Source organism: Vicugna pacos, chromosome 21, assembly GCF_048564905.1.
Source record: "Vicugna pacos chromosome 21, VicPac4, whole genome shotgun sequence".
Classification (NCBI taxonomy): Eukaryota; Metazoa; Chordata; class Mammalia; order Artiodactyla; family Camelidae; genus Vicugna; species Vicugna pacos.
Genome location: NC_133007.1, coordinates 7,768,027 through 7,782,571, shown reverse-complemented (window position 1 = coordinate 7,782,571; position 14,545 = coordinate 7,768,027). Strand labels below are relative to the sequence as shown.

General features: G+C 37.7%; 1 protein-coding gene across 7 annotated transcripts in view; it reads left to right on the top strand.

Moving 5' to 3' along the window:
• Positions 1-14,545, top strand: part of TDRD5 (tudor domain containing 5) — an 84,115-nt gene that overhangs the window by 44,205 nt on the left and 25,365 nt on the right. For 4 of the 7 annotated variants that reach the window (XM_072946027.1, XM_072946026.1, XM_072946025.1 and 1 more), the window contains exons 14-17: positions 709-861; positions 8,182-8,364; positions 9,082-9,210; positions 12,459-12,669. In XM_072946027.1, the coding sequence (XP_072802128.1) occupies positions 709-861; positions 8,182-8,364; positions 9,082-9,210; positions 12,459-12,669 (676 nt within the window). Of the gene's footprint in view, positions 1-708; positions 862-8,181; positions 8,365-9,081; positions 9,211-9,543; positions 9,893-12,458; positions 12,670-14,545 lie in introns of those variants that run through there. The other 3 variants (XM_072946029.1, XM_072946028.1, XM_072946030.1) reach the window with 3 other exon arrangements.

The following is a 14,545-nucleotide window of genomic DNA, read 5'->3' as shown; positions in this document are numbered from 1 at the left end:
TCATTATTAACTTGATTAGAACAGTTATATTTCCCGATTCTTAAATAATGAATTCACCTCTAAAAGTTTTCAGAATATCGTATCATCACTCTGTTGGTGTCTTCAGATAGTCATAGTTCAGTCCTAAGAAATAAGGCATCTTTTCTGCAAAAGAGATGAGACTTGAAGCTCCTCTGTCCCACCCCAGCCTGTATTTTAACATATCAAGGCTTCCACATGCTGCACACACAGGTGTGCCACACATGCGTCTCCCTCTGTGCACCTGGTTCCCTACTCTTCTTTTGGGCATCCTGACAGTTTGTGTTATTTCCTTTATTGCATCTTTTGAGATACCCTCCTTCCCCAGTGATATTTTGGTTAAATCTCTGTGTTGACTCTACACTGAAGGTTGTGGTGTGATTGCCTGATTGTGTGTCTTCATGCCATATTTTGAGTTCCTTTAGAGCTGGAACTGTTGCATTTATCTTTATATCCACAGAGCTACCCCATACACATTTCATAATATGGATTCAATAGATGTTTGTTGGCCTGAACTAGTTTAGCAGGATTGGAAGACATAGTAGGGTCATGGATAAAGTTAGAAAATGAGGTAGCATTTTCATGAACCAAAGCAAAAAATCCCCCCCCCACCCAGAATTTATAGGCATGTAGATTTTGGAAACAGCATTAGTATAGAAAATAAAATAATTTCTCTTTCATATCTACTAGCAAGATATTAATGATGGTCACCTTAAATCAATCACCTCAAAGGAGCCATTAAAGGATTCTGAATTCTGTTCTTTGAAAACTCAAGATAAGAGCTGTGAAGACAATCCAAAGTGGTCTGTCCCGGAGTTAAAGGGTCTGAAGGAAGAAAATGAGGTAGGAGAAGGGAATATAATTTTTTAAATGTAATTAATGTACTAAAATTAATTTGTAAGTGAAGGGGACTGGAATAAAATAGCTCATTAAACCCTACTGCTTTCAGTGTGGTCAGGGCACACTGAAATTCTTCAGCAGTCACCAAGACCAGTTACAGCAACATAGCCTTGATCACAAAAAAGAAAAGCCATTGTCTGATTTGATGGGTTAGTTACTATTCCATAGCTCTGGGCAGTCTTCAAGAATTATGCGTGATTATAAACTAGAATTGAGAAACAATATTAGGAAGACCCATGAGGAAAAATGTTGACAACTTTTTGGAGGGTGTATATATATATATATATATTCTTTTTTTCCCGGTGGTGTCTCCCTTGGAGGATACAGTTTTATTTTAATCAAATGTTGATGTACATGCAGCTTAGAGTTTCCCCAAGGCCCTCCCCTCCATTGCCCATTTCGCAGAGCAACCATTTTTATCTTTTTCAGCTGCTTCTTTTGGAATTTACTTCTGTTTCTTTCATTAAATAGCATGCTTGTGTTGTTATTTCCTGATTTTTCAGTTTTAAAAAAGTATTTATGGCTCTCCCACTGTGAAATGAGGGTTTAGTTCTCTTTGATACCTTCACTCCCACCACACACAGACGTACCCTTTCTGTCCTGCCCCATCACCGTCTTAATAACACAGTTATGCCAAACTTCCCATTAGATCACCATTCAGTATTTATGTGATTATAACTCTGTAAATGCTATTTGCAGCCAAGTAGTGTGTTATGGCAAGTTTTCTTTTCCTGCATAACTTTTATTTTTTCCAGCATTAATATTAATTTTTTATAATTAGTATTAATATTTCTTTCTTTTAAAATCAATATACAGTAAAAAATTGACTTTGTTTTTGGGGTACTGTCCTATCAGTTTTAATACACGTATAGATTTGTGTGACCACCACCACAGTCAGGATGCAGAATGGTTCCATCACTTGAAAAAACTCCCAGGCGGTACCCCTTTATAATCACATCTCCCCAAATCCCTAATCCCTGGCAATGGCTGATCTGTTTTCTGTCCCCATAATTTTTCCGGACTGCCTTGTAAGTGGAATCATGTGATAGGTAACTTCTCGATATGGGGCTTCGATTCCACATCATCCCTCATCCGCATTGTTGTATGTATCAGTAGTTTATTTCTTTTCATGATGAGTAGTATTTTATTCTATGGATACACCACAGTTTGTATATCCATTTCATCCATTTAAAGATGTTTTGGTTGTTTCAGATTTGGTAATTATGAATAGAGCCTTTGTACATATTCGTGTCTAGGTTTTTGTATAAACATAATCAGGAGTAGGATTGCCTGTTCATGTGGTAAATACATGTCAAACTGTCTACCAAACTAGCTGTACCGTTTTGCATTCTCACCAGCAATGTATGAATTCTAGTTGCTCCATAACTTACCAGCACCTGCTGTTGTCAGTGATTTTTGTTTTCAGCCGTTCTCAGAGGCGAGTAGTATCACCATGTGGTTTTAATCTGCATTTCCCTATGACTATGGTGTTGACCATCTTATCATGCGCTTACTTGCCGGCCACATCTACTTCTTGGTAAAATGTCTATTGCCCTTTTTGTTTTTTTGATTGAGTTGTTTGTTTTTTTACTGTTGGGAATTGAGAATTCTTTGTATGTTCTGGATAATAGTCCTTTGTCAGATATGTGATTTTCAAATATTTTCTCCCATGTGTAGCTTGTCTTACATTCTCTTAATGATATCTTTCATACAGCTAAAGTTTCTAATTTTGAGGAAGTTCAGTTTATCAGATTTTCCTTTTATGTACAGTGTTTTCAGTGTCAAGGCATGTTGATTGAAGTTTAGTATAAAGTGTGAGGTTTGGGTCAGGGTTCATTTTGTTGCATATGGATGGCCAGCTGTTTAAGAGCTTTTGCTGAGAAGTCTCTGCTTTCTCCGCTGAATTCCCTTTGCAGACTTAAATGAAACGTCCGTATTTGTGTGAGTCTGTTCCTAGACTTCATTCTGCTCCATCAGTCTTTCTGTCCCTTTATCAGCGGCGCCATCCTGATTACTGTAGATTTATCATACCTCTTAGAGTCAGGTAGTATGATTCCTCCTGCTTTATTCTTTTCCAGAATCCTTTTAATGTAGTTCCTTTTCCTTTCCATTTAAATTTTACAATCAGCTTATCTGTATCTGGGATTTTTTTGGAATTGCATTAAATCTGAAGATAAATTTGAGAAGAATTAACATCTTTAATCTGTGAGTACAGTATATGTATTTGTTTAGCTTTTCTTTAATTCCTTCATCAGGATGTTACAATTTTTAATATACAGAACATATTTTGTTAGCTTTAGGTATTTAAAGCTAACAAAGACTCTCTAACTTAGGTAATACTTGTCTATTTATTTTGGGAGGAATTATAAATGATACCTTTTTATTTTAGTTTCTGTGTCTTCGTTATTAATATGTAGAAATTGATTTTTGTGTTTTGACCTTGTGTGGCATGAATTAGCTAAACTCACTTATTAGTTCTAGGAGGTGTCTTGTAGATTTCTTTTGGGATTTTCTACATAGACAGTAATGCTGTCTGCCAATTGGAAGGGTTTTATCTGCCTTCCACCACCCCTCTGCCCACAATCCCTAACCCCTGGCAACCACTAATTGGTTATCCGTTTGTAAAATTTTGTCATTTACAAAATGCTGTATAACATCATGTAGTATGTGATCCTTTAAAATAGGCTTTTTTCACTCAGTATAATTCCCTGGAGAGTCATTCAAGTCATTACATGAATCAGTAGTTCCTTGTATTGCTGAGCAGTGTTCCATGGCATGTGTGTGTCACAGTGTGTTTCATTGTTCACTCACTGAAGGACATTTGGGCTAGTTCCAGTTTTTAGCTATTACTGATGAAGCTGCTGTAAATGTCTGTATACAGGTTGTTGTGTAAAAGTAAGTTCTCTGGAATAAATGCCCAGGAATGCAATGGTTGGGTTGTATGGTTCAGTTCTTTATCAGTGATACTGGCCTATAATTTTCATTTTTTCCTTTCGTGGTGTCTTTGCCTGGTTTTGGTATCAGGGTAACGCTGGTCTCATAGAATGAGTTCAGAATTGTTCCTTTTCAGTCTTTTGGAATACTTTGAGAGGGATAGGCTTTAACTCTTCTTTAAATGTTTGGGAAAATTCACCTGTGAAGCCATCTGGTACGCAGGTTGGGAGCTTTTTTTGTTTATTTGGGAGCTTTTAAAAAAATTTTTTTACTGATTCAATTTCATTACTAATAATCAGTCTGCTCAGATTTTCCATTTCTTCCTGCTTCAGTCTTGGAAGGTTATATGATTCTGGGAATTCATTCATTTCTTCTTGGTTGTCCAATTTGTTGATGTATAGTTGTTCTTAGTAGTCTCTTAGGATTGTACCTCTGGGGTATTGGTTGTAACTTCTCTTTCATTTCTAATTCTATTTATTTGGGCCCGCTTCTTTTCTTGATGTGTCTGGCTAAAGGTTTATCAGCTTTATTGTTCTTTTCAAAGAACCAGCTCTTAGTTTCATTGATCTTTTATATGGTTCTTTTAGTTTCTCTCTTATTTATTACTGCTTTGATTTTTATTATTTCCTTCCTTCTACTAACTTTGGGTTTTTTGTTTCTCTTTTTCTAGTTCCTTTAGGTGTAAAGTTGGATTATTTACTTGAGGTTGTTCTTGTTTCCTTGTTTTCTTGTTTATAGCTTGTATTGTTATAAACTTCCCTCTTAGAACTGTTTTCCTGTGTCCCACAGATCTTTGGATCTTTGCGTTTCCATTTCCATTTGTTAGGTGGTTATAGGTGGTTAATCTATTACCTTTACCACATGTTTGCCTTTAGTAATGAGATTTTCCCTTCATAATTTTTATATCTAGTTGTGGTCTTGTCTTTTCCAGAATTCCCTTTAGTCCCTTTCTTGTAAAGCTAGTGCTAGGCTCTTTTGCTTTTGCTCATCTATAATACCCTTTATTTCTCATTCAAACCTGGGAAAAGTATTCTTGATTGTAGACATATATCATGACACTCCCTTCTGGCCTGCAAAGTTTCTGCTGAAAAGTCAGCTGATAGTCTTACGGGAGTTCCTTGGTTTCGATTTCTGGGTTCATCTTGTTTGGGACTCTTTGTGATTCCTGGACCTGGATGCTTGTTTTCTTTCCCAGGCTAGGGAAGTTTTCGGTTATTATGTCTCCAAGTAAGTTCTCTGTCCCTTTCTCTCTCTCTTCTCTTTCCAGGACCCATATAATGCAAACGTTAGTATGCTTGATGTCCCAGAGGTCTCTTAAATTATCCTCATTTAAAAAAATAATTTTCTTTTTTGGTTGAGGTAATTTCCACTGCTCTGTCTTCCAGCTTGTTGATCCATTTCTCTATATCATCTAACCTACTGTGGATCCTTCTACTGTATTTTTTTAATTTCAATTATTGTATTCTTCAGCTCTGTTTAGTCTTTTTTATGTTTTATTTCTCTTTTTTAAACTTCTCACTGCGTTCATCCATTCTTCTTTTGAGTCTGTTGAGCATATTTATGATCGTTTTTTTGAACTCTGTGTCAGGTAAATTGCTTATATCCAGTCGCTTAGCTCCTCTTCTAGGTTTTGTCTTATTCCTTCATTTGGAACACATTCCTCTTTCTTATCATTTTGCCTAATGCTCTGTGTTTACTTCTAAATATTAGGTAGGTTGATTACATTCACTACTCTTGGAGTAGCAGCTTTATATAGGAGACGTTATGTGGGGTCCACCAGCACACTCCCTTCTGGTCTCCAGAGCTGTGTGCTCTAGGGGTATCCCCATGTGTTCTGCAAGGGCCTTTCTGTTGGGATGGGACCCAGTGCTGTGGGTGCTCTGGCAGGTGAGGTTGGCTCCAGCCTGGTTGGTTGCGAGACCCTGCCTTGTGCAGTGGCTGCTGGTGGGTGGGGCCAGGTCCTGGGTCGGCTGGCTATGTGGTGCCAGTCTGCTAGCAATGGAGCTGGTTCCCAGCACAGCTGGCTGCATGACCCTGGATGTCTCAGGGCTGGTTCTAGCCTATAGGTGGGCGGGGCTGGGTCCAGGCATGACAATCTAAATTTTAGTATGTTTATACAATTACATTTAATATGATTATTAATATGTTCTGATTTGGGGGATACCATTCTGTTGTTTTTCTGTTAGTTTCCCCAGCTTTTCATTCCTTTGATTTTCCTTTCCTTTCTTCCTTTAGTGTTATTGGGGTTTTTTGGTAATATTCTTTTTATTATTCAGCATTCTTTTTTAGTAGTCTATTTTAATTTACTTATACTTTTACGGTATCTTTTTGTATAGTTTTGTACCAGTTACTCTAGAATTACAGTATACATCTTTGGCTTTTCACATTGGACTTAATCAGTATTTACCACTTCAAGTGAAATGTAGGTATCTTACCACCATAAAAGTCTTTACCTTTTCCTAACTCTTTTATGCTATACTTATATATAATAGCCATGTATGTTGAGAATTTATAATGTTATATTTCTTGCTTTCCACCTTCAAACGTATTCTAAACAATTCAAGGGGAGAATAGTCTATTACATTTACCCAGATATTTATCATCTCTGTTGCTCTTCCTTTATTTCTGATATTCCAAGTTTCCTGCTGGTATCATCTTGTTTTTTTAATCATTAAAGTTTGTGGATTTTATGTGAGTATCTTTTTTAAAAAAATATATTTTTATTGAAGTATAGTCAGTTTACAATGTTGTGTCAATTTCTGGTGTACAGCATAATGCTTCAGTCATATAGGAACATACGTATATTTGTTTTCATATTCTCTTTCACCATGAGTTACCATAAGATATTGAATATAGTTCCCTGTGCTATATAATATAAATTTGTTTTTGATTGGATTTTGTGAGAATCCTCCTGTATTTCAAAATGAGAGACACTCTGCCAGAGTTCAGTAGGTGTTCTGTGCAATTCAGTGGGTTTGTAGATGTAATTCTTCGTGTATTTGTGGGAGAGGACGAGCTGTCAGTCTCTCTGTTCTCCCATCTTGGCTCCTCCTCATCTCCTTTCTATTCAAAGAAATCCCTTTAGTGATTCTTTTAGGGCAGGTCTGCTGATAACAAATTATTTTTGTTTTCTTCATTGAGAATGTTTTATTTCATCTTCACTGTTAAGTGATGTTTTTGCTGGATGTAGAGTTATGGGTTGCCAGTTCTTTCTTTCAACCCTTTAAAAATTTCATTTCACTTCCTTCTAGCTCTCATGCTTTCTGATGCAAGATCTGCAGTGTTGAAATTGTTCCTCTAAAATAACGTGTCAGTTTTCTTTGGCTTCATTCAAGATACTTTGTCTTTTGTTTTCAACATGTTGATTATAATCTACGTAGGTATGGATTTCTTTGGGTTTATGTTTGCTAACTTTTTTGAATCTATCAGTTTGTTTTTCACCAAATTTGGGAAGTTTTCAGACATATTTCTTCAAATACTTTTTCTGCATTTTGTTCTTTCTCTTCTTTTTCTAAGACTTTGATGACACAAATGTTAAACCTTTTGATATTGTCCCACAGGTCCCTGAGCCTCTATTTTTGTACTTTTGTTTGTTTGTTTTCCCAGTTTTTTCCTCTGTTATTCAGATTGGATAATCAGATTGAGTCTATCTTTAAATTCATGTATTTTTTTACTCTCAACCTGTCCTGCTACTGAAAAGAGAGGGACAGATTTCTATATCCAGATTTCTATATAACCTATATTTCTATATCTATTTCTATAAAAACCTTCACTTAGTTCCAGTGTTTTTATTCTTTGCTTGTACCATCCTCCACTTTACCTTCCAGAAGACCTTCTAGTCTTCCAGCAGGAGGAAGAGGTGCAGTTTCCTGAGTTTTTGAAATAGGGGAGGGTGTCTGGAGATCCAGCTGCTTCTTACACAGACTTTCAACCAGTGCTCTTGTTTTCCTTACACCTTCAATTCCCAAAACCTTGAGGTAGCAATTCCTGAACTTCTGCAGTATCTGTGGTATTAATTTGGGTTGCTTCTCAGTTTTTCCTGCTACAAGCTTAGGAGCCCACTTTCTCGGGAGTGCTGAATAAGCTTTCATTTGTCTGCTTTCCTGTATGCAGAATATAGGTGGTGTTTTCTCCTCTTCTGTTCTCTTTGACCTTAAGTTTATACCTTAAATCTATTTTATTTTGGATGTTTCAGGAGGGAGAGGGTAATCAATTGTGTATTCACACTGCCTTCTTTTCCTGGAGTCAGGAAAAAGTGGTAAACCTAAATTTTTAAATGTATTCATCCAGGCACCATAAAGTTTTTCTTTGTCTCCTGATACCTTCTAGGATGAGATCCCTACTGGAATGCCATGCCTGGAGTCAGTAACCATAGGTGATGATATTTGGGATGAGAACTGGTTACCTTTGCAGTCTGAAATGGGAAAAGGAAGTGATGCTGCCTCCCACTTACTTACCTCAAGCTTTGGTGGACAGAAACCATATTCGTCATGTAAAGAAGTGCCACAGAAGGTTAGATCCCTGGGAAAACATAAAGTAAATCACTGCTGAGAAAGGAAGTACAAATGTAATTGTCCAAGCCTCAAAAAAGCTATACATTCTGCAGTTCAGAAGGGTTTATCAGACAGTAATTCAGAAGATTGCATTCCCCCCCCCCCTCAAATATGGTAGTGTTGGGGTGGGGACAGCATAAATCAGGGGAGACTAAGCCATGGGCCTACCTGTCAGTTGCTATGCATTTTGTTTTACCATTGGCACCTAGAAATAAACTATTTTCCCTGATTTTATTTTTGTTGCATTAGCCTTGTAATAAAATATCTGGGTCTCTTCTGGGACAGTATTTACTAATATTGGTCCCTATATATTTGATATTTAATTTATTTCCTACTGGTTATTCAAAAGAAGAAATATCAACACTTATGTTGCTCCTTATTATTTGGGCCGTTTAAATAGAGATCATGAAAATCATCTAGCCATGAAAACAATATGGAAGAAAATACGACAAACAGAGTCGTATTTGTTTTTATGAGACCTGTGTGTTTATGGGAATTCAGGATATCGGGAGTGGAACAGTAAAGCAGAGGGGGAAAGCCACACTGATGTGGAGTTAACAAGTACCTTTCTTGTTCAGTACACCTTGCCGCCTTGCCTTTACCTTGCCCAGGCCATCCTCTGTTTGGATCGTGTGACCCTGTATCTCAGTTTATTCGTGCAGTTTTTTCTCTCTAGGGTTGGTGTTTTTCTGCACCCAGAGGTACCTGGGACGAGTCCTGGCAGCCTTCAGGCCTTGTGAATGGGCTGGGAGTAGAAGGACTGGGTGCTCAGGAAAGAAACCCTGAAACAGCCAGGGTTCAAAAGGTAAATGTCTATTGAATGTATTGTGACAAGTTCTTATGAGGAAGTGCTTTCATTGTTTGAAAGAAAAATTCTGGTTACTGACCCATCTCTTAGCACTTGGTAGAATACATACACGTAAAATGTATGTTGATTTAAAAATGAACTCTAGTTAACTTACTGTAGTCACTCATCACTTCAGAAGAAAATTCTGAACCTAGAATTAAAAGATAATGATTCAACCTCTACATTAGGGATAGAGAAAACAAGTATTTTAATTTGGCCATAAATTTTAAGTTCTATAGGTATCCTTTCATCTAGACCAGTTTTTTTTTTTTCTCTTTTATCTTGCTTTAGCAGAAAGCATCGGCCCTGGAACAAAATCCGTTTGTTTTGTATTTCTCAAATACATTTTGAGCAGCCTGAAAGCAGCAGGACAATTTGTATGACCCGTGAAATTTGGCTAGCAGCTCTCTGTGCTTTTGTGTGTTGCACTGATAACAAAGGACTCAAGTCTAGGACACTTGTTGAAAAGCAGATTTGTGGAAGATGTACTTTCTGAGTGAAGTCTTTTCTACAGGATGTGGTTACCTTGATGAGAGCATTGATAAAGTATGCTGTATTACATAGACCAGTCTGTTCCAGAAATGTTAATTGCTTAAAGCACAGATTTAGTCTAAGATAAAATAAACTTGTATATTTTGTTTCTCATGTAGTTCTTTTTTAAAAGAAAGAATAGCTTTATTGAAATGAAATTCACATACCGTACTATTCACTTAAAGTTTACAATTTGAATGACTTTTAGTATACACAGACTTGTGCAACCATCCATGCAATCCATTTTAGAACACTTTCATCACCCCTTCAAAAAAAAAACCCACTACGCCTTAATAGTCACATTCATCCCTCATACTCCCACAGCCTTAGGCAGCAGGTAATCTGCTTTCTGTCTCCATAGATTTGCCTATTTTGGACACTTCCTATAAATGTCATTCAGTATTTGTGATTGTGTTGATGATTTCCTTTGCTGTGCAAAAGATTTTGTGTCGTGTCCACTTGTTTTTGTCTTTGTTGCTTATGCTTTTGGTTTCATAGCCAATAAGATATTACCCAGACCAGTGTCATAAAGCTTTCCCCCTGTGTTTTCGTCTATAAGTTTCATGTCTTTTGTTTATGCTTTTAATCCATTTTTGAGTCAGTTTTTGTGTATATTGTGAGATAAGCGTCCAGTTTTATTCTTCTGAATGTGAATTTCCAGTTTTCCCAACATCATTTGCTGAAGAAACTATCCTTCCCCCATTGTGTATCCTTAGCACCCTTATCAAGTATCATTTGGCTAAATATGTGTGGTTTTATTTATTGGCTCTCGATTCTGTCCGTTGGTCTATATGTATATCTTTACACCAGTGTCATAATGTTTTGATCTCTATTGCTTTGTGCTGTATTTTGAAATCAGGAAGTATGATCCCTCCAGCTTTTTTTTTTTTTCCTCAAGGTTGTTTTGGCTGTTTGGGATCCTTTGTGATTCCCTGTGAATTTTAGGATTGTTCTTTCTATTTTTGTAAAAAAAAAAATGCCATTTAGATTTTGATAGGGACCACACTGATGATAGATCACTTTGGGTAGTAGGAACATTTTCATAGTATTCTTCCAATTCATGAACATGGAATGTCTCTCCACTTATTTGTGTCTTCCATTTCTTTCATCAGTGTTTCATAATTTTCAGTGTAAAGATCTTTCGTTTCCTTATTTTCACCAGTTTTGTCTGTCACTTCCACTTTCTTGAACATGTTAATCATAGTTACTTTAAGGTCTTTTTCAGATAATGTCAGTATCTGAATCACCTTTGGGCATGTTGTTACCGTTTTTTTCCTCTGTTTGATCTTGTCATTTGATCCTGTCTTTGGCACTGGTTGGGGGAAGAAAGGTGAGCACATACCTCATGATAATTTTATTAAAATGGTGGATGTTATGGGTAAAAAGTTCCAGAGGCTCTGGACGAGCTATTTTCCTCCAAGGAGGCTTCAGTTGTGCCGAGACGGGCAGATGCCAGCCAGCCGCCTGCCCACACACTAAGGCTTGGTTTAGGCTGTGTTAGGACTGTTCTGTTTCACTTTTGCCCTGACTGCCTACATGTGGCTCTTCCTGCTAAAGCGCGATTCTTTGGAGGTCTCGGATGAAAGCCCCTTCCCCTTGCTGGGGCTCAGACGCCACCCTCTGTCCCCTTCACGTAACTGAAATGTAATTCACATACCCTACCGTTCACCCATTTAAAGTGCACAGTAGCCTTTAGTATTTCCCTAGCATACTGGCATATCATGCATCCATCACCATAATAATTTCAGAATGTTTCCATTATCCCAAAAGGAAGCCCCGCATCCCTTAGCTGTTGCCCCCACCCAGTCCCCCATCTGTCATCTCCCACCCCTCCCCCAGGCAACCACTCATCTCTTTCTGTCTCTATCACTTTGCTTATTCCTAGGGACATTTCACATAATTGGAATCACTACAACAAATGTGGCCTTCTGTGTCTGGCCTTCTTAGCGTAATGTCCTCAAGGTTCAGCTGCAGCATGTGTCAGTGCTTTATTTCTTTTTATGGCTGAACAATCCATTGTATGGCTAGACTGCGTTTTGCTTATCTGTTCATCGGCTGATGGACATTTGAGTTGTTTTCTGCTGTTATGAATAATGCTGCCGAGGACAGTGAGCTCCCTAGGGTGTGGGATCATATTTACTGGGAGGTGGTGTGGTGGAGCAGAGAGGATGTAGACTAGCCTGCGTTCGGATCTCTGTCTTGTCACTTACCAGTTGGCACTGGATAACTTGCTCAGCCTCTTGTGAAAAGCATTATGCTAAGTGGAAGAAGCCATCGTAAAGAAGACATAACAACCACCAACCTGGAACAATATTCTTACGTCTCAGTAAAAAAACACATGCCAGTAAGGTTACACAGGACAGTGAGTGCTCAGTGCATGTTATTTCTCTCATTTCCTGCCATTCTTCCTTGGCTGTGTATGGCAGCGCCCAGTCCCTTGTTTGCTCATAATGTGTTCAATAAATGCCCCTTGAATTAGTGGTCACTACGTTAGAGAAGGACTTGTTGTTTTCCAGGGAGTATCTAGGTTCTCAAAAGTGAGCAGTTTTATTTATTAATTAATGATATGAAAAGTAGTTGTCTTTTGTATGTAAGTAAGAAAACACAGTAGGCTGAATTCTTGTTACACTAACAGTTACTTTTCGTCCTCCTGCTCCATTTTCCCTGTTCCACAGCAACCAGACTTAGAGAGCCCCCCGGAGCCCTCCACACTGCCCAAGTTGGAGGGGTTCTGCGTCTCCCTTTTCCAGTCGCAGCAGTCGGCAGAAGGGGGCCAGTTTGAGCCCAGCAGCCTTCAGACTCGACCAAAGCAAGTCCAGCTGTCCCCAGCCGCGCTCCGCTCGGCATCTGCCGTGGGCGACTCCCCACAGAAGCACTCTGATTCAGGCAGGTTGACGTACATTTGACAGATATAGTGGTTTGCTGTGTTGCTTAAAACCTTCGTTTATCTTTTGTGGAACGTAACTTGAAAAATTGCTGATGTTAGCATTTGTCTCAAGTCCTCATATTATTTCTGGACTCGGTTATTCTCTTTCACTTTGCCACTCTTCTTTTTCTCCACAATTTGGGGGGGGGTGGTGTTCACATTTATGTACAGTAAAATTTCCTGATTTTTACGTGTACAATTCCTTAGGTTCTGGCAAATGGGTACAGCCTTGTAATCAGCACCATAATCACGATATAGACCATTTCCATCAGTCCTGAAAGGTTTCCTCATGTCCCTTTGCAGTCATTCCCTCTCCCAGCTTACTGTCTTCTGCCATGTCACTTTCCCTTTTCTAGAATTTCATATGCAGGGAGTCAGCATGCACCTTTTATGTCTGACTTTTTAAATTTAGTGTCATATTTTAGAGATTCATTTATGTCGTTGCCAATGTCTAAAGTTAGTTCCTGTTGATTGCTAGGTAATACCAGGTTGTATGGACATACCACAATTTGTTTATCTGTTCACCAGATGATGGTCATCTGAGTTGTTTCTAGATTTGGGCCATTATGAACATTCATTCACATACAGCTTTTTGTGTAGACATTTATTTTTTATTTCTAAGTCAGTAAGTACGTAGGAGTGGAATTGCTAGGTCATTTAACTTTTTAAGAACTGGCAAGATGTTTTCCAAAGTGGCTGTTTCATTTGGAATTCACACCAGCAGTGTACGTAAGCTTTGATTGCTTCCTCTCTTTGCCAATGTATTACATCACAGATCTTTTTAAATTTTACCATTCTAGTGGATGTGTAGTGGTATCTTATTGTGGTTTTAATGTACACTTCCCTATTTGCCAGTGATGTTGACCATCGTTTCATGTGCCATGCCATCAGTATATCTTCTTTAGTGAATTTCCTGTTCAAGTATTTGCTCATTTTTATCGGATTATCTTCTTTTTCTTGGTTTATAAAAATGTTTTATCCTGGTTACAAAATCTCTGTCAGATACATATGTTGCAAATATTTTCAGGTATGTGGCTTGCCTTTTCATTTCCTTAACAGCATCCTTGGAAGAGCAAGTTTTCATTTTGATGAAGTCAGATTTGTTGATTTTTTTTTCTTTATGAGTTTTTTGTGTCCTATTTAGAAATCTTTCCTAACTCAAGTAACTAACATTTTTCTCTTATATTTACTTATAAAAGTTATATAGTTTTAGGTCTTACATTTAGGTCTGTGATCCAGTTTGTTAACTTTTGTATGTGGTGTGATGTAAGGACCAATGTTTGATTACATATAAATATTCAGTTGTTCCAGCACAATTTATTGAAAGGCTGTCCTTTCTCCATTAAACTGCCTTGATGTCTTTATCAAAAGTCAATAGGTTGTACATGTGAAGGTCTACTTCTGGACCTTTTCTTCTGTTAGTCTTATGTCTGGCTGTATACCACTGCCTTGATTACTGTGGCTTCATAGTAAGTCTTGAAATCATAAATATGTTCTTTTTCAAAAATTTTTAGCTATTCTAGGTTATTTTCCACATGAATTTTAGTATTAACTTAATTTCTACATGAAGCCTGCTTTAATTTTTATTGGGATTTTAAAAACTCTCTAGCTCAATTTATGGAGAAGTGACATCTTAGCAATATTGAGTCTTCTGATCTGTAAGCACAATATAACCTTTTCTTGCTCAGTGTTTAACATTTTTTTCCCATCTAGTGTATTTTTCATCTCAGAAGTTCTATCTTTCGTCTCTAGGGTTTGGCTTGGTGCTTTTTTGTATCTTCCGTTTGTCTCCTCAGCATATTCATCATTCACTTCCTGGATACTTGGCATGTTCTG